Genomic DNA, 24,502 nt, shown 5'->3' with positions numbered 1-24,502 from the left:
CTTGATCAGTGTATGTTGTTTGTGACGCTCACAGTGAAAGCTTTGCCTCCATGGGGTGGAGCCTCTGAATTCTGCCCCTTCCTTCCATCTCCACTGGCACCATGCAAGCCCTCTAGGCAACCACGGCCTCCTCCTGCCCTGGCCAGCAGCCTCCTGCAGCCACCACTCCACACTCCGGTCCCCTCTCTGAACAGCTGTGGTCTCTACAAAATGCAGGCGGATCACATCAGCCCCTACTCAAAACCCCGCATTGTTTTTCTTCAGTAGCAGACCCTCTCCTTGATCTACAAGAGGCTGCTTAATTGGTCCTGCTTCCCTTTCCCGCTTAATACCATTCCTCTCTCCCCTCGCTCAACAGAGTGGCCTGTGCTCTAGACCTTGACCCAATCCCTTTCACCCTCCCGTCCCTCTGCCTGGCAGTCTTCCCCAAATCTTAGCAACCTGTGTCTCCTCCCTCAAGTCACATCTGACCCATCGCCTCCCAGAGAGCCCTCCTTGACCGCTACGAACACCGGCTCCCTCCAGTGCTGAGTGTGTTCCCTCCATACTTAGCGCATGTTGTAATTACTTATTCATTCGTTCACTTCTTTTTCATAGACGAGTCATTTCTCCCCCCTTCCAGAAGAGGGAATGAATCCCAAGGGGGCAGGACATTGCTCCTGTCGTCCACCACTGTAGGACCAGCCCCAGCACGGTCAACAACCATGGAACCCTTAAGTGTCTTCCTAGAGTCTGGCATTCCCCTTCCACTACCCTTGTCTGTACGACGCCAGCGTGTAGATCTGATTGGCACAGTGGGGATTGCATTTGGGGGGTGGTGCAAACAGGACCCCAGTGGCCATGCTGAGCCCCAGGTCCTGGGTCTGGGCACAGGCCCCAATCCTGGATCTCGCTGAGTTCAGGGAGAGTACGGTGCAGACCTTGGGGATTCTCAGCTATGTGTGGCACCCCGAGGACATTTGGAAATGGGTGCAAGCCCCTGTGAGGAGCTCCGGGCATCCAGGAGGTGAGGGGTGACAAACATCGTGCAACTGCACATTATAGTCCTCAAGATAAACAACTGTCCTCCGTCAATGCCAGTGATGTTTCTGCTGAGTGACGTCCCGCTGCCGGGGCGACTCTGGGACTGGGACCCACCACCCATCCAGTCACAGGGGAGATCAGGAAGACGAATGGCTCACCGGTTGAGTGAGGGTTTCCGCCCCGTCAGGCAAGGATCAACAGGGGCAGTGCCGACCTGTGGAGGTCGAGTCCCAAGCCTCAGTTCTGGCCCTGCTACACTGGAGCTGGGTGACCTTGAGTAAGTCAAGTGAGCTCTCTGGGCTTCAGGTTTCTCTCCCAGGGAATAAGGGAGCCAGGACCTGCCTGACACAATATGCCAGTGAATGTCACTTGCCTTGGAAATCGAGTTGGCATCTGTTGTAGTCATTTTGTGGCGGGTTACAGCTTGATTCAGAAGGCGTTGGGAGAGCCAACAGGACCAGTCGCCTCTCACTGGGATGCACCAGGTCAGAGAGGCGGTTCGTACACTTTGAGGAGTTAGGGGCTGACTCCAGCACGCATTCCCGAAGCTGTCCCTCGCCCAGGCAGGGCCGGCTCTTACGGAAAGGGTGCCGCCCTGCCATATGGAGATGGAGGCCGGCAGCACGACCTTGTCACCTTGTCGCGGTGATTAATCGTGCGCCCTTGCTCTGCCACCACAGGGGGCATCCCGTTCATCCTGACCGGCGAGTTCTTCCAGCAGCCCCAGCGGCCGGCTGCTTTCATCATCGCGGGCACCGTCAACTGGCTCTCCAACTTCGCCGTGGGGCTCCTCTTCCCGTTCATCCAGGTATGACCGCCGAGGGGTCTCTTGCCCATGGGATGCCCTCTGACTCGGCACCCTGAGGGCTGATCCACAGAGCAGAGGCCGGGTCTGTCACAACTGGGAAACTCACGCTCTTGGCCTAAGGACGGCAGAAACGCACCTTGGCTCAAACCCTTAATTCGCTTTCTCCTTCCTGCACCTTCCAGGAGCTGCCCGGGATGCCGAGGGCTGCCTCAGAGGGAGTGGGCTTCCGGTCGCTGAGGGTCTGCAGGGAAGCCTAGGGTAGAATCCCAGACCTGCCTTTGTGCATGTGCTTGTCACGGTGCTAGACGAGGTCCGGGTAACAGTGACAGTGCACGCTGCAACGTGCCATGCGTCGGACATCCTCATTGGCATCGTAACCAAGCTGACGGGGTCACCGTCCCAAGGGTGACCGTGACGGACAGGGAAATGCTAACTCGGGAAATGGATACAAGTTCTTTCTGTGTAGATCAACTCGCTCGTTTATTCAGCACGTATTTATTGAGTCCCTACTCTGTACCAGGCACTGTTTCAGGCGATGGGGATAGAGTGGACACAAAAACCCGTGCTTGTTGGTCCTGGAGCCAGAAAGGGAAGCAGCAGAAACAGATGTGCTATTTTACACGTGACAGTGACACCTCGTATTTTAGAGGCGACACCTCAAGGGAGGTGACACCTGGGCAGAGACCTGAGTGAAGTGAAGCAGCCCAGGAATGGAGAGATCTAGGCAGAGAAACAGCAAGTGCAAGGGTCCTGAGGCAGGGCCATGCTTGGCCTGTGTAAGGAACAGCAAAGAGGCCAGTGTAGCTGGAACAGAGTGAGTAACGATAATGGCAGAGGCAAGAAATGAGATCAGAGAGTTCTCTGGGGGCAGGAGCACAAAAGACGAGGATTTTACAGGTGTTCTGCCCAGAGCCAGGGGCCCAGCTGCATGCCAAAGAGGGTCCAGCTCCTCTGCTCTAATGCCTCCAGGGCTCCCTGCTGCCCATGACAGAAGTGATACCATCAGTGAAGGTGAGAATCCATCAGATGTCCCTGAGGAAGAACCACCATCCATTCTCAGGGACCATTTCAACCCTCACCCCCTCCCCTGGGGTTAACACTTTGCTTATTAATTGACTAGCACCAAGCCCAGCACATCCCAGAGGCCCTGCTGTAAGCTCGACTGAGTCCCAGGCCAACAGGCCTGGCCACAGCACCACATGATGGTTACACCTGCATCCGTGGTTACAGGTCCCCTGCACGCGGCTTCTTCTGTGCCCACTCCTACAGCCCTGAGCTGGGGTTTCCTGTCATCCACTTCACTGCCGAGAGGCTGAGGCTCAGGGAACAGACAACAGTCAGCCCGAGGTCCTGCAGTCACCACCCAACCTGGTCCCTCTGTCCCGGGGCCTCTTACTTGTGGGCATTCTCTGCCTGCGATTCACTAGTCTGGGTGAGAGGCTGACCCGCCGTGTGACTTTTAAAGCATCGCCAACTGCATCTGAGGTACAGGCACCCTGCCTCTGAAGCGTGCATGACGTGGGGGACACCCTGGGCCCCACGCCCATTTCCTCCCGTCCTCGGAGCGGCCAGAACATAACAAGTTGTCTTTTCAATGACTTCGAACCTGAAATGGCTTTTTCCTGTTTGGGTCAAAGCCAGCAGAGCCAGGGATCAGTAAAATATTCATTATCATGGGGAAAATTAACTTCAAACCACTTCTCTGTCGACACGGACCCCCGTACCACCCCTGCAATGTAAGTGGAGAACTCTAGAGGCTTCACCTGGCCCACCCCTAAGCTTTCTGTGCCTGGGAAGTAGGCCACTGTCTTCCGAGCAGTTTGGGGTTGGGGGACGGTGAAAGCCCCCCAGCCCCAAACACGACCCCTCATTTTCCCACCACGGTTCATGAGCGAACAGCACAGAGGCGCTTCTGGAACACCGGTGTTTGCTGAGCACTTGCTGGGTGCCAGGCCCCAGTCAACCCCTGTCGGTGCCGGGAGGTCGTGCCTTCGTGTCTCCCTCACGCGGACCAGTGGACCAGAGCTCGGGGAGATGCGGCCACTCCCCAAGGTCCTCCCCTGGGAAATGACAGAGCAGGACTTGAGCCCAGTCCCTCGTCCTCGCCTGTGAGACAAGGGGACGAAGGAGCCCTTGGTTATACGGCAGGGGATTCCTTCCTACAAGTGCGTTCGAGCTGGGCCCGAGGAGTTAATTTACGTTTAAATATGCACATGCGCACATGCACACACGTGCACACGCAGGCACGCACCTCAGAGGGGTCTCCAACTGATCGGATCCATCTGACCTTTATTTCATGTCACTCGTCTGGCGAATCATAACCCATCCACAGCTTCTCCCAGCAGAGACATAGTGCCGCCTGTCCCCCGAGACGCTGCCGGGGACTCGGTGTGTACGGGCCAGGCTTGTGCCGGGTTCCTGAAGCACCTGCTGGTTCGGCCTACTCAGCTGGGTGACTTTTGTCAGGGAAGGGGTGCAGGAGAGGACAGCGACCACGACAGAGCAGGTCACGCGCGCAGTCACGCCATGGCACGCTAGGTCTCATTGCCCCCACATGTCGGCCAGGATGGTTTGGGTTTGCTGCAGGAAGAAACGGTGCCCAAGTCTCAGGGGCTTTAAAGCACCCAGGACCGTGTCTTGTTCATGCTAGGTGTTCGTTGGGGGAGCGGGGGGGGGGGGTACTGGAGATCCTGCCCCAGAACTTCCCGACTCAGGCTTCTTCCCTCTGCAGCAACAGCCCCTGCAGGTGACAGGTCTCACACCTGTCCGCTAAGGCCTCGCGCAGCAGTGACGCGGGCTGCCACCACGCAAATGCCCTTGAGTGAAAGCCTCAGTCACACGGTTCGCCCCAGGGGAAATGCAAAGTGCCTCGTGTCCAGAGGGGAAGAGCCAGAAATCTGTCCTTCCATAATGACGGCCATTGCCCACCCTTGGAGGAGGAAAGTCAGACTCAGCAGGCTCAGGACACTTGAAGGTCCCGTACCAATGGGAGGAAGAACATGGTCCCACCCATGGATGTCAGCCCCACGTGCCCTTCCTCTACCCACAGGGCTTTGGTGTGTGTCAAACTCCATTCACCGTAACCCAGTTTTTGATAGCCTTGACCACTAATTTAGGGGATCACGTTCATTCTAACTGGCTCGCTTCCAGCTGGGCGCCCGGGAGCCTGAGAGGTTTCTGGGGCCACAGCTCATCCTGGGTCATCCTGTGTGATGGACTAGAGCAGCTGAGGGCAAAATAAGCCAGGACTCTCAGTGGTTAGAGGATCCCCTCCCCGAGCGTGCTGTCACCGTGATTAAAAATGCATCCGTTCACACCACCGGTATGATCTCGTGCGCCACATTTTGCAGAGCAAGTCAGCCCGAGGGCCACTCAGAGCCCAGCCCAGAGCAGGGGAATAAGGCCAGGGCCCAGGTAAGGACTCAGGGCCAAGAAGGATGCCACCCGCCCACAGAGCTGAGGACCCCCCCCCCCCCCCCCCGCAGAAATGGCACAAGTCTGCATGTCTGTCTTAGAATATCCAGAGCAGCAGTCTCCTCTCAGACGTGTCAAGGGCACAGGAGTCACAGGAGAGTTGTGGACACCATTCCTTACGGGCTGAGGTTTCAGGGTTTGGGGCAAGGCAAAAAGGAGTTGGGGCGGGGGGCGCTTCACAGAAAGACGAGTGGCTGGGGAGGACCCAGCAGGCAGGTCTCTGACCCGTTCCCTGAGAGGTGTTGGGCTCAGATCTTGTCATCGCCTTTGGCGTTTTGGGGCTAGAGCTGGAGAGATGTGTGGCTCCCACATCAGAGACCACCTGACCTTGACCTTGCCTGGCAATGTCCACAGCCACACAAGGGACATGGGTAGGCGGTCTGGGAGAGCCAAGGAGGAGAGCCATCTCTGCAGCAGCCCGCTGGGTCAGTGCGGCAGGGTCGTGAAAAGCTGACGGGCTATGTGAGCTACCAGGGACTGCGTGAAGGAGGAATTGAGGGGTGATGGGGAAGGAAGGGAGCCCTCAGTGAACACGCCAGGGCCATTACCACATCTCTGCCAGGCAGTCGCCAGACCTTCACTTGGAGCCGTCTGGAAACAGGGCTCTCAGGGTCCCTGAAGGAGAGTGACCCCATCATCCCCTTGTACTGGCCAAGATGGCGGGTCCATGAGTGTGTGGACGTCTGTGTCTTTCCAGAACAAGGCGACCAGTGGCTGCAGGCCAGACACTAAGCTGTGTTGTATCGAGACGCATGGCACAAGGCCTGGCCATGACCAAACGATGGCTGAGTGGGAGGTGACATGTGTCACCCGAGGGCACAAGACACACTGGGTGTGTATGATCACACTGTTACGAAAGAGTAGGGCCAACGTTCAAACCTAACCCTGTCTAGCCCCTCTGGGTCACCCCACCAAAAACCATTTAGATTTCAAAATGCACATGTTCATTCACTCATTCATGCACTCACTCACTCACTCATTCCTCGAACCCTTGCCGAGTACCTACAACAATGCCAAGCACTGGTGGGGTGTGGGGACACACCGATAAGACCTGCACGGCACCTGGGGGCTCTAAGCTGGGGTGGCTGTCAGCTGTGGGAGAGGAGGCAGATGTGGACCCGGGGGTGGTCCCGCCAGGCAGAGCGGAGCCTGTGCCCACAGAGTGCACAAACTTGCAGCGGCTCTCACGAGGGGGGGCGGTCATTCCCACGGCAGGAGTCTGCCCGGGGAGGCGTCTCACAGGAGGGGCACGAGCTCAGCTTTGGAGCGTAAGTGGCAGTTAGATCCGTGGTGGCAGAGGAGAAGGGCCTTCCAGGCAGAGTCCACGGCAGGAGCCGAGGCTCAGAGCCGTGGAAACAAGTCCTGTGTTCTGAGGTACCAAGTGGTCCTAAGGAGCTGAAGCGGGGGGTATCGGGGGATGTAGAAGGGGTGTTATTGGAGAAGGGCTGGGCAGGAAGGTTTGACCCCGATCACGAGAGACCCTAGATACCAAGTTCAAACTTTGGGGTCCAGATATAAACGAGGACTTGACTCCAGGTTAAACGCTGAGCTGTATGTCTGGCATAAGAACTGGGGACATAGCCTTGCCACGCTGCTGCCTCCAGCCTTGATGGATAGACTCCCCTCTTCCTTGGGCAGCAGGGCTGCCTTTGCTGGGGGTGGCCACCCATCAGTAACGAGCGTCCCCCTCACCCTGGCATCGGCCGTGGGAACTCCCGCTCACCTGCCACAGACCTGGCTCGCGTGGTGGGGGTGACAAAAGCGGAGGCGCCTCGTAGTCAAGCCACAAAGAACCCTAAAACCGTGACCCTGTGTCAAGCCCCCGTAACAGCGCATCCCCTAGATCCCCTCCCTCCTCAGGTCTCAGATCTGTGATAGTCCACAGGTTTGCTGTGTGACTAACACGAGATACCACACTGCCGTGGGCTGGGTTCCCTGGAAGCAACAGCGGGGGAGGGGATACTCATGGGATTGTCCCTTCACCCCTCCCACGTGTACAGCTTATGGAGTGCCGTCTCCCGTGGGGAGAGGCTGGCGCTGGGCCACCTCTGTGGTTTGTCCTCGGTCATTCAGCTGTTAACAGGCAGGTTCGGGACACAAGCCAAAGTCTCCTGGTTTCGGCAGGCAGTTTCCAGCCCGGCCCTGGTGCGAATCAGAAGGGAGCTAGGGCTATAAACACAGGTGTGGTGGGTAACAGCCCCCAAAGACACCAGATCCTACTCCCTGGAACCTGTAATGTTATCCTGTATGGAAAAGCTGCCTCCCTAGAAGTGACTTGAGTTAAGGATGTTGAGACAGGGAGATGATCCTGGGGTGGGCCCAGCGGCATCTCAGGGGTGCCTTTGAGAAGGACATTCGACACAGAAGAAGCGTATGAAACGTGACCACAGAGGCAGATTGGAGTGATGAGACCACAAGCAAGGAGCGCCAGCGGCTCCCGGAGCTGAGGGAGACGGGGAGCAGATTCTCCCCGAGAGCCTCCAGAGGAAATGATTTCAGCCCAGTGATACTGATTTGGGGCTTCTGGCCTCCAGAACTATGAGAGAACACATTTCTGTTCTTTTAAGCCACCAAACTTTTGGTAATTTGTTGCATCTGGCACAGGAAACTAATCCAGTGGGAAACCCACCAAGACTGACAACATAGCCAACATCGATTGAGCGATGACCATGCACCTGGTTCTATTCCAGGCACTTGCACGTCGTAATCCACTCAATCCCACAAGCGCTCCGTGAGGCGAGTGCCATTATGGCCCCATTTCACAGATGAGAAACCAGTACACAGAAAGGTTAAGTCACTTAGCCAGGGTGGCCCAGCTCACCAACAGCGGAAGTGGGATTGACGCAGCTGCCGGGTTGTGCATCCTTAACCACTTCACTGTAGAGCATCCCGGAGAGAGTCACAAATCTTGCCCGGCCTCTCCCATCCAGAGGGCGAGAAGTGCTAAGCCAGCCTTGAACATGACGCTTCCAGGGGCTCTAAATACGGCCCTGTTCATATAAAATTCCTTAAGCGCATTATTTTGTGTAGAGTGACTTGGGGAGAAGCCAGTGATTGGGGTGAGCACACCCGTTCCCCTTGCTGACCAGAGAAATCCTGCACCCAGGTCTCCCCGCGTCCAGGTTCTGTGCAGCCTGCAGGGCAGACCTGTCTCATCACCGCGTGGTCCTGGGCTCCCCGCCAGCGAGAGTCCCAGCCAAGGGCTGTGCCTCTCCAGTGCTGACTGAGGCCGAGCCAGTTAGGTTATACGTCCTTTGTTGCTGCCCGGGAGGACAGTGATCGTTTTAGGAGTTCTGTTTGTAGCACTCGATAAACACGGAGACTGCGGCTGAGGGTTCAGGATTTTTACAGTCAGAGGGCCTGGGCTGAAGTCCCCACTCTGCTCCCCATAAGCTGTGTGGCCTGCGGCGGATTCCTGGGTTTCTCCAGGCCTCTGTTCCTCATGTGCATATTGAGGGGAATCACAGGACCTGCTCACTGGGCCACTGTGAGATTACATCCTGGGATTCTTAGAAGGCATTAGGCTTGATCGGTCACAGCAGGAACAGGCCGTGGCAGAGATGACAGGGGCAGGCTGGCCAATGAGTTTGAGGAGGTGGGCCTCGAGGCAGCAAGATGGAACCCCAGAATTGAGGGATGAGGTGTGTGTGTGTCTCTTAGGGCCGCTGTAACAAATACCACAAGTGGGGGTGAGGAGGCTTAAAACAAGCAAGTGTCTTCTCTGCAGTTCTGGAGACCAGAAGTCTAGCTCAGTTTCCCTGGGCTAATGTGAAGCTGTGGGCAGGGCCACGCTCTATCCGGAGGCCCCTGAGATGCCGCCTTGCCTTTCTCAGCTGCGTCCCTTGGCTCCCGGGCCCTCCATCCACCTGCAAAGCCAGCAGGGGAGCGTCTTGCTACAGCGGTCCCTTGGCCTTCACCTTCCATGTCATACCTGCCTCTGCGTCCCTCTTAAAAGGACACTGCGATTGCAGGTGGGGTCCACCTAGATGATCCAGGATCATCTGCCCAGCTCAGAATCTTAATCATATCTGCAAATTCCCTTTGGCCATGTAAGACAACGTTCCCAGGTTATCGGGGCCTGGATGTCTTTGGGGGCCGTTGTGCGGCTGACCGCAGGAAGCGGGGGTGGGTTTGGGAAGCAGAACCTGGTCACTTATCGGGGGCTACCCAGAAGCCAGCCAGGCGTTGGTGCTGAGTCCTTGCCTCCTGCCCCCCCCCCCGACTGAGCACAGGATCATCCTGAGACGCCCAGGAGGCAGCATGGGGTGCCAGTTCTGGGGTGGCAGGGCTCCTGGCAGATTACAAAAGAGCCTGGAAGTGCCCAGGAACAGGAGACAGACTGGACGCTCCTATACGGACTCGATCATATACTTGACCCTACTGGACTTGAACACTCTGTTAGGGAATTTGCACTTGATCATCTAGATGACAGGTGCGCAGCCCTGGAATCACACGAGGTTCACCTGGGGGGAGTCTAAGATAAATGATGATGCGTAGGATCATTGAGATGCTGAGTCGGTGGGGGAGGGGGCGGCATTATCAGTATTTGCCTACGTGATCCTAATGCGTAGCCCTGCGTGAGGACCCCTGATGTGGGTGCTGAGGAAACAGTGAAGGATACTAAGGTAGCAGTGGGATGAGCAGTTGGATTTGTGTTTCGAGAAGACCCTTCTGGCTGTGTGGGGGCTGGACTGGAGGGGGCATATTGTAGGCAGGGAGGCCTGGTGGCTGGGATTTCCTGTCGTCTGCAGGAGAAGCCGTGCTCACACTTGGGCCAGGACGATGGGCAGGGGAGGGATCAGTCAGGAAGAGAGTGGGTCCACTTCCCCGAGGGGGAAGGGGATCACGCACAAGGCAGCACCTGACTGGGCAGCCAGCTAAGCAGGTGACAGGGTAGCTCACACACCCTCGTTTTTCATCCCCTGCAGTGACAGCCAGTGTCAGCCGACTAGCAGCACAGCCTTCCGAGTTGTGCTCATAGCCCAGATGCCTCTGAACTGGTCCCAGAAAGATCTCTACAATCTATTTTTATTTTCTTTTACTCCAATAAACCACATTTATTTAAAAACAAATTTTTTTAATATAATTTATCGTCACGTTAGCTAACACACAGTGTATACTGTGTGTTCTTGGCTCTGGGAGTAGATTCCCGTGACTCGTCCCTTACATATAACCCCCAGTGCTCATCCCAACTAGTGCCCTCCTCAATGCCCATCTCCCATTTTCCCCGCCGCCCCTCCCAGCTCCCCACCCCCATCAACCCTCAGTTTTTTCTCTGTATTTAAAAGTCTCTTATGGTTTGCCTTCCTCTTTGTTTGTAACTCTGTATCTTTTTTCTTGCCCTTCCCCCGTGGTCTTCTGTTAAGTTTCTCAACTTCCACATATGAGTGAGAACATATGATATCTATCTTTCTCTGACTGATTTCACTTGGCATAATACCCTCCAGTTCCACCCACATTGTTGCAAGATCTCTATACTTTAAACAAGACTGTTGGCCTCCTCAGGAGGGGACCATGAAGACTTTATTCAGAGGAGAAGGGCCATGTGACGGCCAGAACTTCTTTCCTCCTAAAGCCTGACCCTTACAGTTCAGTGCAGCTCTTTCCCATTCTTGGTCGTCCCAGTTAGTGGAAGTCCTGGTCAATCATCCGTCTGGCCCCGGGAAGGATGTCCGTGGCTGTGATGCAAACCTCACAGTCAGAAATTCAGCACAGCAGAATCTTAAAAATATATCAAGTCCTCCTTTCCTTCCTATTCATAGAGAGGGTATTTTGTAGATCAGTAATTTCTAAATATTTTTTTATTTTACCTGTTGAGCCCTTTGGTTAAGCAAGAACTTTCAAACTTAAAAAAAAAAATTAAAAAAAGAAGAGAGAGAAGGCAGGGAATAAATAGAGAAGATGTGCAAAATGACTCCAGATGGAGTCAAGAGCCAAATGTGGAAAGTAAAACGAAAAATGAAACAGAAGACAAAGTAGGAAGGTATCTGTGAGACCCAGACAGGGAAGGACAAGACCCCTAAAAGCACAAACAATGCAGAGAAAGGGGACGGATTTGGTGATAACAAAAGGAAGGACGTCAGCCCTGTGAGGAACAGCTCGGGCAGGGGATTGATGGCTGGAATACTAAGGAAGTCCTGCAGGTCAACAGTGAAGGCAGGAGTCCCACTGGGGAGGTAAGTAGAGAATGAGAAAGGACAATTCACAGAAGGAGAAACGTGGGTATTTGTCCAATTATCAAAATTACGAATCTGGAGAATTACCAAGTGTTGGCAAAGACATCACGGGAATGCGCACACGCTCGTGCACCAGTGGAACCAGTTGTTAACCCCAATTTCCACCCCTAATTATGTATCCCAGGGAAATTTTTGCAAAGGTCCGTAGGGTAGATGCCCAAGAACAGTAACTGTAGCGCTGTCCATGGTGATGAGGAGTTACAAGTAACCTGGGCACCATCCTCCGGGAAAGCGTCAATACAGGGCTAGCAGAGGCACATGACATTTCCACTGCAGTGAGAAGCAGTGAGCTAGATCTTTATCCGCGGCGTGTACAGACCTAAACCCGGTGCTGAGAGAGCTCAAGTGCAGAGTGAAGGCTGTAGCCAGATTCCATTTATGTAAGTTACATAAATTTACGTAAACACACATATAACAACACTACGAATTGCACAAAGATAAAGAGAGATTAGAGATAGATTGATAGAGGGGCACCTGGGTGGCTCAGTCGGTTAAGCATCCGATTTCAGCTCAGGTCATGATCTTGCGGTCCGTGACTTCGAGCCCCACGGTGGGCTCTGTGCTGGCAGCTCAGAATCTGGAACCTGCTTCGGGTTCCATGTCTCCCTTTCTCTCTGCCTCCCCCCTGCTCACACTCTGTCTCTCTCACTCTCAAAAATGAATAACTTGAAAAAAAAAATTTTTAAAGAGGGATAGATTGATAGCTCGATAGACAATAGACATACAGACTGATGGAAAGATAGAGGATGGGGGTAGAGAAGGACAGGTCAGCTCAAGAACATTTATCACTCACACAGGAGTTTGTCCAGAGGTGGGAGAAGGGCACAGCAGGGCAGAGGAATGAGAGCAGCACTGAGGCTAAGAAGGGAAGAAACAAATACAAACAAGAGACGAACATTGCACAGCCCAGCAGCAAGGGTAGGTCAGGAGAGTAGTGTGTGAACTCAGCCTGTTCCTGGGGGCGGAGTGGAGCTGGAAGGGGCGACAGAAGGAAAAGGAGGGGATCACTAGTAATTAAGCTGACACACAGTAATTATAACTCACCACCAGGCAAGGGAGGGCAGCAGAGAGGCTGAGGACGTATCAGCCCCTCGCCTTGCCCCTTGGGGCACTGTAGCAACACATCAAATTAATGAATTATTCCCATAGTATCAACATTTCACTGGGCATCTTGCTGCTTTTTCTGTGCCAAGCACCAGACCAGATGGTTTACGTACATTTTCTCAGGATTCCTAACACAGCCCTTGTAGGGTTCATTCACTCAGCCAGTGTTTGAGGGCCACTGAGTGAGTCCGTCTAAGAGGGCAGAACACAAGGGCTAGTTCTCTGTTGGGGACAGTCACTGACAGAGTTGTTCATCTTCCTTTTCCTCTTCCTCTCCTTCTTTTCCTTCTGTTTATTCCTCCTCCTCCCCCTTCCCCCTTCCTTCCCTTCTCCTCCTCCTCCTTTCTTGTTTCCTGTAAAGTTATGAGGGGATTCTAATTATAAATGATTCAGGCTCACTGTAGAAACTGTAAAGCGGTGAAACCAGGCATGTTAATGGGTTAATGGCACTGTTTCCTTCCTTTCTTCCAAATATATGTAATTTTTCATATTTATAAAAATTGGAACCAATTTTTTGTTCTTTTGCTTTTCTCAAATGCCATGATATTATGAGCATTTCCTTATGCCCGTGGGTATTTTTAATGCTCTTTATGCTCTGGAAGCAGAGCTCCTACCAGCCAGGGTGTCTCCAGGGTCTCTAGGTTTGGGGTACCATTCAGGAAACGTGCAAGGCGTGAGCATTGACTCAAGGTGAACGGCCTTTGTGGTCACCCTGATGGAGACCCTGGCCAGGTGACCACATTTAGATTCTGTGAAAGCTGGGCCCCCTGACCCGGGACAGGGAAGGCAAGGAGGACAGGAGCTTGCCAGGGCAGAGGCCGGGCCCTGGGGCTGCTGTTGGCCATGATGACTACACTAGACAAATGCAGGACTTACACGTTCAGGTTCGCACCCCCACCACCCTAACCCTCCCGTGTGGGTCCTTCTCCGCTGCGGACTCCACAAATGACCAGTTCTGTCCCACCACCCTTCCGGAAACCGTCGCAGCCACAGGAGTATCTGTCTTAGTCTGCCTGGCTGCCGCAACCAGACAGGGTCGGGGGCTTAAACAACAGACAGTTCTGGAAGCTGGAAGTCCAAGATAAGGTCTTGGCAATGTTGATGGCGTCTGAGGCCTCTCTCCTTGGTGCGTGGACGGCCATCTTGTCTTCGTGTCTTCACGTGGCCGTCCCTCTGTGTGTGTGTCTGTGTTCCAGTCTCCTCTTCTAAGGACACCCGGCACATTGGGTCAGGGCCCACCATCCAACTTCACTATAGCTTGATCCCCTCTTTAAAGACCCTACCTACACAAACCGCCACATTCTGAGGTGCGGGGGGTTAGGACTTCTGTGAATCCTGGCGGTAGACACAGTGCAGCTCATACCAGCCCCAAGTGCGGTTTTTCAAGACATCTTGAGTTTTTCATGTTTCCCAAAACATGTCAGTGGTAAATATATCCCAGCTGCCGAGCAGGGACCTGCAAGGAGCTACCCCAGAAAGCAAACATCAGAGTCAGCACGGCCTCAGACAGCGACGTGGCCCAGAACTTCACTGCCACACGCATTAAGCAGGGGGGCCCTGGGCTAGGTCCTTGACTGCTCCAAGCCTCAGGTTCCCCATCTCTAAAATGGGAAATCCCTCACTCTCATTCACCAACGGAGCACAGAGCCTGTGGAGGTTCAGAGCAGGCACTGGGGGCCGCCGGGGCTGGGATCACTGGCCCGCCCTGACCTCCCCGTCTACGAATGGACCCCGTGGGTCACAGGAGGGCTGAGTGAGCTCACACAAGGGAAGTGCCCACAGTACCTGGCCAGAGTGATGTCGTCACCTCCTTTGGCTGGGATGAGGACTCGTGAACTGCGGTTGTGGGACAGCTGCTGCTGGGGCCCCGCCCACACCCACTCACCCTGACCTTCTCCTCCGCAAACAACTCTGAGAATCCTGTCGTCATCCCGCCCCTACCCCCCACGTGGGGCTCGCTCTTAGCCTGTGGAAGGAACAGGCAGACGGTGGGGGCGGCCCACAGCCAGCGAGGGTGTGGGTGAATACTCAGCTTCCCCCTCCTTGTCTGTGTGGGGGCGACTCTGCTGTGTGCTCCGTGTCTCCCAGAGGCCCAAGAAGCACTGAGTTCCAGCTGGACACGTCCCCTCCTATCTCGGGTTCCAGAGCGGCCATCACCAAGTACCACAGACTTAGCAGTTTGTGACTATAGAAATTTATTCTCGCGCGGTTCCAGAAGCTAGAAGCACACAGTCAGGAGGCGAGGAGGGCTGCTTCCTCCTGAAAGCTGTGAGGGAAGGGCGTGTCCCGTGCCTTCTCCGAGCTGCTGGAGGTTTTCAGTGCTCCTCGGCTTGTAGCTGCATTAATTACCCCAGTCTCTGCCTCCCTGGGCACGGGGCCTTCCTCCTTCGTGTGTGTCTCCAGGCCTCTTTCTGTAAGGACACCAGTGATCGGATTGGAGGCCCACCGTGGTGTCGTATGACCTCACCTTAACTTGATTACCTCTGCAAAGACAGTTTCCAAACAGCACCACATTCACAGGCCCCGGGGTGAGGATTTCACCATACCTTTTGGGGGACACAATCCAACCCACAACAGGACTGTCCCCGTAAGTCTCACCTCCCGGAGAACCACTTGGTTCTGAGCAGCCCGAGATACTTGGTCACATACCCCCAGCTCAATCCCTCCCCTACCCGTGCCCCCTGGGTCACTTGCACTGACACCCCAGAGTCAGGCTCTGTGTCTGGGGACTCCCGGCCTGAGGCAGACGTCAGGACCATCTCCAGTACAGACCAGCCTGGTGACTGGTGGCTGCCGTAGCTGTCTGTTGTTCCTATTGCCCTGATTTGCCTGGCACTACCTTAGATATAAATGAGACACTGGAAAGACCGTACGGACTTTGAGGTCAGACGGCCTGACCTTGAATCCCGACCGTGACTTGAATCCTGACCATGCCCGTCAGCAGTTAGGTGAAGCCCATGCCGGTCAAATCTGTCCAACTTTGATTGCTGTCATTTTTATGTCCATGCAACGAAAGAATTGCCCCAGTTTGCAGCAGGGCTCCCGAAACAATCAGAGGTGAAGTCAGGTCTTGAGCACAGTGTCTGCCCGTGGACAGTCAGGACCAGTTGCCATCGTGGTCATAATTAGTACCATAAAGGTTGCTTCCTGCCGTGTGGTCCTAGGGTCACTTGGGAAGAGGAGAAAAGAAAGACAGAGCAATTCATGGTGAGCGCTGGAAGCTTACACTGCCCCGAACTCGCTGAGCCGTCCAGGATGGCTTGTTGCCTTCTTCCCTCTTCCCCCTTCTCTGCCACCCACCCCGCCCCTTCCTGCAGAGTGTTCTAGATATGGGCTGATGGCATGGGCTGCCTTGACCCGTGGGGGCATTAGTATCACTCTGTTTCCATGTCCTTAGCCAAAGGCTGCCTTTTCCTTGGGCCTCTGCTACGGTCAGCATCGGTGTGTCCCTTGGGCCGTTGGTTATAAAAGCCTGCAGACCAAGCAGCCTCTGCCGTCGGCACCAGCATTTTCTGGTTTGGAGAAGACTGCCTGCAATTGTACACCTGCTTGACTCCACAGGAGTTATAAAATTTCATTTGAGTTCAGTAAAATCTGGAAGCGGGAAAATGGTTCTTTTCAACTTGAAAATTATCGGGTCATATCCCAAATGCCTATTCAGCGTGAGGAGGAAGCTGATGTGGACCCAGGATCGTGGGATCTGAAAGCAAATAAAACTGCCCCCTCGCCTCTCTGGAGGCTCCAGCTCATATCCTTGGGTCTAGCGGGAGGAGGAGACAACCTTTCACTTGCTCCTTCTCCACTGGCACCGACATTGGGGCACAATCCTGCCCTAACATTTCAGAGAAAATAGACATGATCCTTGTGGGACCAGGTGTAGGTTTGGGCTTCATGGAAGGGGGTAAAGTGGGGCCTAACTGGGCTGACCAGTGCAGGGACCTTCCAAGCTGAGGCTGAGGGAGTCAGTGGGGGCGAGGGTGGTGGGGAACAGGAAGAGGCTGGCAGAGGCCCTGCGCAGGCCCAGAGCAGGCAGCTGAGGGATGCAGGGCATCACAGGTAGTTGTAAGGGAGGGGAGGGGGGGTGGAGGCCGGATCTGCCCAGGTACTGAGGGGGTGATAGGGATTTGGGGTTTTTCCAAAGGACTCTAGGAAGCCAATGCATGGTTTTAAGACAGAACCATTTTGTGACTTTAAATTTTTTTTAATGTTTATTAATATTTGAGAGAGAGAGAGACAGAGTGTGAGCAGGGGAGGGGCAGAGAAAGAGGGAGACACAGAATCCAAAGCAGGCTCCAGGCTCTGGACTGTCAGCACAGAGCCCGACATGGGGCTCAAACCCACCAACTGTGAGATCGTGAACCTGAGCCGAAGTCAGATGCTCAAATGACTTAGCCACCCAGGCGCCCCTCATTTTGTGACTTTAAAAGAACTCCTTGGCTGCCTGGTGGCCCGGGACAGGGGCAGGAAAAATGGAGGGTACAGTGACAGACAACAGAACGGTGGTTGACTCTATGTGTTGGGGACGGCAGGGAGGTGGCTGGGAGACAGGAGGCACTGACTAGAAAATGGCACAAAGAACTTTCTGGAGTGGTGGAAATGTTCTGCGTCTTGACGTAGGTGTTAGTTACACAGGAGAGTACTTTTATCCAGCCTTGTTGAACTCTACACTTCAGATCTGCGCAAGTTACTTTATGTAAATTCTCTCTGGATAAAAAAAAAAGTGTGTATTTTTACAAAAAAAGAAAAAGGATGTTTCAGGGTAAAGTCATCAGGACTTAGTAGCAGAGACAGGCAGAGAGCGGGGAAGCAGTCAGAGGTGAGTCTGGTGTCCATCTTGGCCCAGGGAATATAGCAGCGTGTGTCTGAGAACCAGTGGGGAAGAGCGGGCTTGCCAGGGAGGGAAGGGCAAGCCGGGGGCGTCCACAGGGTCCTTAAATGTGGCTTCCGGCTGGGCACGTGGAGCTGAAATGCCGTCAGGCAGCAACTCCAACAAGACCCGAAGGGTACATATGACAGCGGCTTGGGAGCTACCACGCACAGCAGAGGCGTAAGATATCACTAAGATCCCTGCTGCCTTCCGGCCTCCCCTAGAGACATCCTAACGCTCCAACCGTGGAGCAGCCTTGACTTGTTAAGCTCTCCGCAGAGCTGGAGGTACAGGTGGAAGGCACTTGACTCCCCATCAGTTCTTAAGTGACAGCCCAGCACTGACTCGCCCGGGAGCTTGGTATGAATCACCTGTGAGCCAGCGTCCCACGGGTCGCGGTGGACACTGGGCAGAAGGATTCTATTTTGGTCCCGTCGTGACAATCTAACCTGGACCACCTTTGTCCCTTCATGCTTGTCCGTGAAAGTGCTCAGATTTCATTCCTTTATCCACTCAGTCAACATACTCTTATTAAGCCTGGGGGGCTCAGTCGGGTTAAGCATCTAACTCTGGATTTTAGCTCAGGTCCTGATCTCACGGTTCGTGAGATCGAGCCCCACCTGGGGTTCTGCGCTGACAGCAGGGAGCCTGCTTGGGATCCTCTGTCCTCTCTCTGCCCCTGCCCTGCTCATGCTCTCTGTCTCTCTCAAAATAAATAAATAAACGTTAAAAAAAGTACTGGGGTTAAAAAGAAAACCCTCCAAGTTCCATAGGGAAAACTCAGATCACCTGAAAAGAAATGACAATCAGGGGACATCCTCCTCCTCCTGAGCAAGATTCCACTACCGTTGGGCAAGGAACACTGTCTTCAAATGCTTGAGAGGAAACTACTTTGAAATCAGAAGTCTGTACCTTCCCGTATGAGAGAGGGGGAAAGGCGTCTTCAGACACGAGAGGCTCAGACAGCTTACCACGCGCATCGGCCAGCTGTGGCTTAGGAAGCTGGTCCTGGAGGGACGGGGTGTGCCTGGCCACCAGGAGCCAGTTTGCAAGGCGGTTAAGGCTGCAGACCCGCAGCCTCAGGCCAACCAAACGGGAGGCCTTGGGCAAGACGCTTCATTCCCTGAGTGCAAAGGTCTCGGCTCAAGGGGTCGCGCCAGAATCCTCAACGAACGAGGCTCAGTTCTGATGCCAGTATTAATATCAGCAGCGTCCCTCGGCTGCGGGCAGGGGCCAGCTCATGTCCCCAGCAGGAGCCAGTGGTCCTGCTGACACGGCCGTTGCAAAGACTGACTAGTCATTTAAAATATCCTTTCTTCTTGGAGCACCTGGGTGGCTCAGTCAGTTGAGCGTCCGACTCTTGATTTCAGCTCAGGTCATGATCCCAGGGCCACGGATCGAGCCCCGTCGCTCAGCACAGAGCCTGCTTGAGCTTCTCTCTCTCTCTTTCCCTCTGCCCCTCCCCCACTTGTGCGTGTCCTCTCTCTCAAACACAAAAATTGTTTCAATAAATAAAAATCCTTTCTTCTTGACTTACCGTTCCCAGGAGCAATGAAAATATTTGAATTTGTACAAGCTTCAATTAAACGGGCTTCATTTCAAAGCAGAGACCTAGGTTTTCTAATTATTCCCAGTCGTAAAACGATAGGATGTCAGGGCCAGTGGTATTTTGGTCAGCTCGGGCCGCCATCGCAAAACACCACAGACCCGGGCACTTAGACGACAGAAACCCATTTTGTCACCGTTCTGGAGCCTGCAAGCACAAGGCCCAGGTGCCAGCTGATCTGGTCTTGTTACCGACCTCAGGCTCTTTGACTCTCGTGGGTAGAAAGGGGCAAGGAGGGTGTGAGTATTGCAAGTTCACACCCGGGCTGAGGGAGGCAGCCTTAGGAGGAGGGACACCAGGCTGCGTCCCAGACAACGGCCGGGGAAGGTGTTGAGGGGCCGAGGCGGGAAAGGGGTGTCTTCTGAGCACGTACAAGCACGTAGGAGCCAGGACGCACAGGTGCAGCTGACACAACACCTTATTTTCATGTTAAATCTCCACCCCAGGCGTGATTTTGAGCATCACGATGAGGGGAAAGGCGACGAAGGCCAGGGCCCGGGCCCACGTGGCTCCGACTGGTCTGGCTGGTCCGGTCTGGTCCTTGCAGGAGCAACCCCATTGTAAATTGGGCCCTGGAGCCTGTTTCCAGCTTCTGGCTTCCAGCCTCCTGATGGCACACAGCCCCGGCAAGGTGGGCTAGCAAAATGGGTTTTCTGAGGGGCCCGAGGTCCTCTTGCAGTGTGCCTGTTCTGTAGAAGTGCCTCAGAAAAGAGAACTACAAAGGGGCAGGCAGATATTTAAAGAGCTTTCATTTTGAAAGAGATGGGAATTGTAGGATTAGGGCCCAGGGCAATGTCATCCAAAGATCTGCTTTTCCAGGTGGGCACCTCGGGACCTCTGTCTGTCTCAGTTTCTGGTGAGGGCTCCCTTCCTGCCTCACGGACGGCTGCCTTCTCCCTGTGGCCTCCCATGGTTTTTCCTCTGTGTGCTCATGGAGGGAAAGAGAGCTCTCTTTCTCCCCCTTCTTCTAAGGCCACTCATCCTGTGGGATTAGGACCCCACCCTTATGACCTCATGTCACCTTAATTACCTCCCAAAAGTCCCATCTCCAAATATAGTCACGTTGAGGGTTAGGGATTCAACATACGAATTTGGGGGCCACATAAGTCCACAGCAACAGGGAAACTTATGGACAGATTGATTTCTCTGATTGAAATCTGAGTGACAGATCGATTGATTTGTTCACTCCATAAATTATCCGCTGAGCACCTACCATTGCCCACGCACTGGCCTGAGCACTGGGCCACAGCGATGAGCAAAACCAGACATTTTTGCTCACGGAGCTGCTGCCTCCTGGAGCGGACAGCCCAGCAGCAGACAGTCATTCATCAAGCAGCCACACTACTAACCATGCGGTTACCATCAACGTCCAGGGAAGGAGGACAGAACCAGGAGAGATGATAATACAGGGTCCTGGCCTGGGACAGGGCACGTGCTTGGAGAAGGAGAGAGACAGGAGCTGAGGAGGTGGACAGTGTAGGGAAGAGGGATTAGCAACTGCAGGGACCCCGAGTCAGCGGAAGAAGGGTGGGAGACGGGAGTGTCAAAGCCCGCGCGGAAGAGGCACAGAGAGGAGGCCTCGTGACCCCAGGGCGAGCCAAGGAAGTGGGTCCCACGAGCGATGGGAGGCAGGTGCAAGGTTTTAAGCAGGGTGCTGGCATGACCAAGATACATTTTTGCAAGACTCCCTGGGCTGCATTGCAGGGAAGAGATGGGGAAGAGGCCACATGGATGGGGGACGTGGGTGAAGAAGGCGAGAGGCAATTGTCCCTTGGGCGTGGCCGGGTTTGACGAAGTCCTGCCCACCACAGGGTTTATTGTTCTGTAAGGAAATTCTACTGGAGCACAGCCACGCACGCCCATTTATGTATCTTCATCTGTGGCTGCCTTCCCACAAGAGCAGAGTCTGGTGGTCCCATATGGCCCCAGGTGCCCCCCAGGCTGGACTTCAGGAGTGGGGACGCCAGGGGAGGCGACACCGGGGACCTGTTTGAGGAAGAAATCCAGCTGGGACTCAGTGCATGGGTCCCGCATGACAGCTGAGGGGACAGAGCTGTCACGGGTGACTTTCAGGCTTCACGTGGTAGGCTCCAGCCTCAGGCACCCTCATTTAAGGTGTGCAAATATGAACTTAAAATAACTTTCAGCAAGTATGACATGTTGCTTTCATGATGACTAGTTTCTATATGCCTAGTTTTCAAAAAAGAAAACAGAAGACTGGCATTTCTTCATGGGTCCCGGGGTTTGAAGCTGATGTGTTCATGGCTCATATGAGAATGTCTCCTGCAAATGCTTCTTAAGGCACCATTCGCCTATAGAGCCTATGTCACAGGCCTGGTATGCCATCCAGGAATATTGATATAGGGATGGGGAGCCATAAAAATCCATTGAGAGGGGCACCTGGCTGGCTCAGTCGGTTGAGCGTCCCACTTCAACTCAGGTCATGATCTCATGGTTCGTGAGTTCGAGCCCTGTGTCGGGCTCTGTGCTGACAGCTCAGCGCCTGGCGCCTGCTTCGGGTTCTGAGTCTCCCTCTCTCTCTGCCCCTCCACAGCTTGTGCTCTCTCTCTCAGAAATAAACACTTAAAAAAAATTTTTAAAAATCTGTTGAGAGATGGTTTCACAGCCAGATTTGTGATTGTCTCCTTGATGTTCCTTGTCTCTCCTTCCCACAGAAAAGTCTGGACACCTACTGTTTCCTGGTTTTTGCTGCGATCTGCCTCACAGGTGCTATCTATTTCTATTTTGTCCTGCCTGAGACAAAAAACAGAACCCATGCAGAAATCAGCCAGGCATTTGCCAAAAGGAACAAGGCCTACCCTCCGGAGGAGAACACGGACTCATCTGTGAGCGACAATAAGGTGGCCAGAAGGCCCGAGCAAGACTCTGCCTCCACGCTGGACAATTATGTCAAAAATGGGATTGTCTAGACGGATAGTCTCACCATTTCAGGAAACCAGAGGTTTCCCTACACGGTTAATATTATTAAGTATTTAAAAATAAACCTTTGCTAATCTAACGTCACAACCATTTGGGTTTCATTCATAGCTTATCTCCAAACTCTCTGGAAGGTGGACCCCTCATTTTTCTTATGGATCAATGGCCTGTCCTCTTCATGACTTAGCCCATGGTTTCGACATGAAATTGGGGAAACAGCATCTGAAGGCTTTCTCACCGGAAAACCATATAGTCTGACCAGAGATGGCAGTGGGCCGAAAAGCACAGACCAGGGTCCTGGTGCCAGATGTGCCATAAGCAGCCTTGAGCTGCCCTCAACCTGGATCCCGAAACCCCAAGGGACCCTTGGCTTTGGTCCTAGATGACGGTTTTCAGACTTCAGTGGAAAGACTCTCTTACGTCCTAACAAGCGCCTGTTACCAGTCTTTGGCTTGGCCTTGTGGGTCTCTGGCTCCAGAAGCTGATACGAACCCACCATCATCCAGGCTGTGTCCCACAGGGCTCAAGGCTTCCATCCATGAGACTGTCTTCACCTCAGAGCATCAGACATGTCTCAGAAGACATAAAGAGGTTCAAAACGTGGGAGAAGTAACTTTCCACTAGCTGGGGCAGTGACTGCGGATTGAGTTCTGCTCAACTGAAAAAAACAATATTAAGAATGATTCTGAGGTGAAACCAAGGCTTGGTGGAAAGACAGGGCAGAAGACCAGTGTAAGCGTGAGGGCAAATTCTCCTTTCCTCTGCCCCTTTATGTTCTATTCAGGCCCTCGACAGACTGGCTGAGGCCCACCCACATCGGGGACAGCAGTCTGCTTTACACAGTCCACCAATTCAAATGCTAATCTTGTCTGGAGGTACCCTCGCGGGCATGTCCAAAATGATGTTTAACCAAATATCTGAAGCCCCCCAAGACCGAGGCAAGTTGACACATTAAATTAATCACAGACGGTGAGTTCAACATTACGCAAAGTGCTCAAGAGAAGGTTGGGTGATTGCTTGTCTTGACTGCTGTTGCGGAAATCTAAGTGTCACTTGTGGGAGGAGTGCTTTGGAGCAGATATGCTTGAGGACTCTTCCAGCCCTATGTGCTAGGGCTGTTTGGGTTGGATCAGTTTGCAGCCTGCTGTGAAAATGCCGGCCCTGTGGATTGGGCGATTCCCTGTACTTGCGTGCAGACTGAAACAAGTTCAGAATGCCCATATATAAATGAAAGTGCACGTGAATTAGCACATGTGTGCTTGAATTTAGTATGTCACAGTAGGAGTGGGCCAGAGAGGAAGGGCTCTGGACATGGCAATGCGCTGAGACCCTTTCAGCCACAATCCCTCAGGCTTTCCTGACCATTCCTGGCAAGGCCAGCCTTCGCCAAAACCTGAGTTCTGAATTTCCTTTCCTACCGAATACTCTTCTATCACTGGGCTTCTCCTTTGGTTGGCTTCCAACGCAATGCACCATACTACCCAGCTTTGGTTTGGCTGAAAGATTTGGACGGTGGGTGTCAATATGGAGAGAAAGTGATATGTGGGTGCAAAAAAGTGCCTGAGAACATAAGAACATAAAAGCCAAATAAAGTGCAAAAAGATATCTTAGCTGTGGAGTGTCGTCTTTCATTTGTAGACCTGAGTATTTAGCTTCTGGAGAGGAGGTATCTAGCCTGGTCTGGGCACTAGGAAGGCATCGAGGACACATCAGTGAGCAGGAGAATATACTGCCCTTACCCGCATTTGCTCATGCCTACCACAGAAAATTGAAAATCAAAGAAGCATTAATGGCCAAGTGTCCCCTCAGGACCTGGAGGAGGGGGGACACAGGGATACAGGAACAGGACACAGGACCACCTAATCAGGGGTCAGTGGGAAGTGACAATCAGGAAAGCCCTTCCCAAATAAATGACAGCAATGAGATGGGAAAACCACACAACCATCAGGCAACAGGCCAGGAACTCTCCTACATGTTCCCACATTGGAAAAGTCAGCAGAACAACACCAAGTAAAAGTTTGAAAAAAAACCACTAAGACACCCATAATCTCACACGCTTTAGGTTCCCTACCATGATCACGTTAATTTTCATACATCTCTGTCCATCTCTGGCCTATTACCTACACCATTATAGTCACAGAATACATAAAACACAATGTACAAACTGTCTTATCTCTTATCTCCTATTTTTTCCACTTGATATTAAATCAAACACAGCATGTCCATTCCCAAGCCTTTTGATCATACTCTAACATCCACTGCAGTGACCTCCTCATGTACGGAGTTGTTCTTCCGCTGCCAAAAATAATGGGAAGTGGTGAGTCAGACAGACAGACATTCCCATGAGCCTTGCTGCACAGGCTCTTTGCTTTCTGAGAGGTTCTAACCACTTACGGCACCCTCCCCCCACCCATATCCAATCATGGATATGGATTCCCTAAAGGAAT

At 53.5% G+C, this 24,502-nt stretch overlaps 1 protein-coding gene across 1 annotated transcript in view; it reads left to right on the top strand.

Moving 5' to 3' along the window:
* The window catches only part of SLC2A9 (solute carrier family 2 member 9), a 257,458-nt gene extending 234,350 nt beyond the window's left edge, over positions 1-23,108 (top strand). Inside the window, exons 12-13 of the mRNA XM_047091840.1 lie at positions 1,704-1,831; positions 21,794-23,108. Of these exons, the coding sequence (XP_046947796.1) occupies positions 1,704-1,831; positions 21,794-22,048 (383 nt within the window). The 3' untranslated portion in view covers positions 22,049-23,108. The remainder of the gene's footprint in view (positions 1-1,703; positions 1,832-21,793) is intronic.
* The last annotated feature ends 1,394 nt before the right edge of the window (positions 23,109-24,502 follow it).

The sequence above is a fragment of the Lynx rufus genome, unplaced genomic scaffold (genome assembly GCF_022079265.1).
Source record: "Lynx rufus isolate CCGP_SWC_20201006 ecotype Redwood Valley unplaced genomic scaffold, mLynRuf1.p SCAF_3, whole genome shotgun sequence".
NCBI lineage: Eukaryota > Metazoa > Chordata > Mammalia > Carnivora > Felidae > Lynx > Lynx rufus.
Note: the sequence above shows the minus strand (reverse complement) of the source record. Positions and strands in the feature narration are given on the sequence as shown.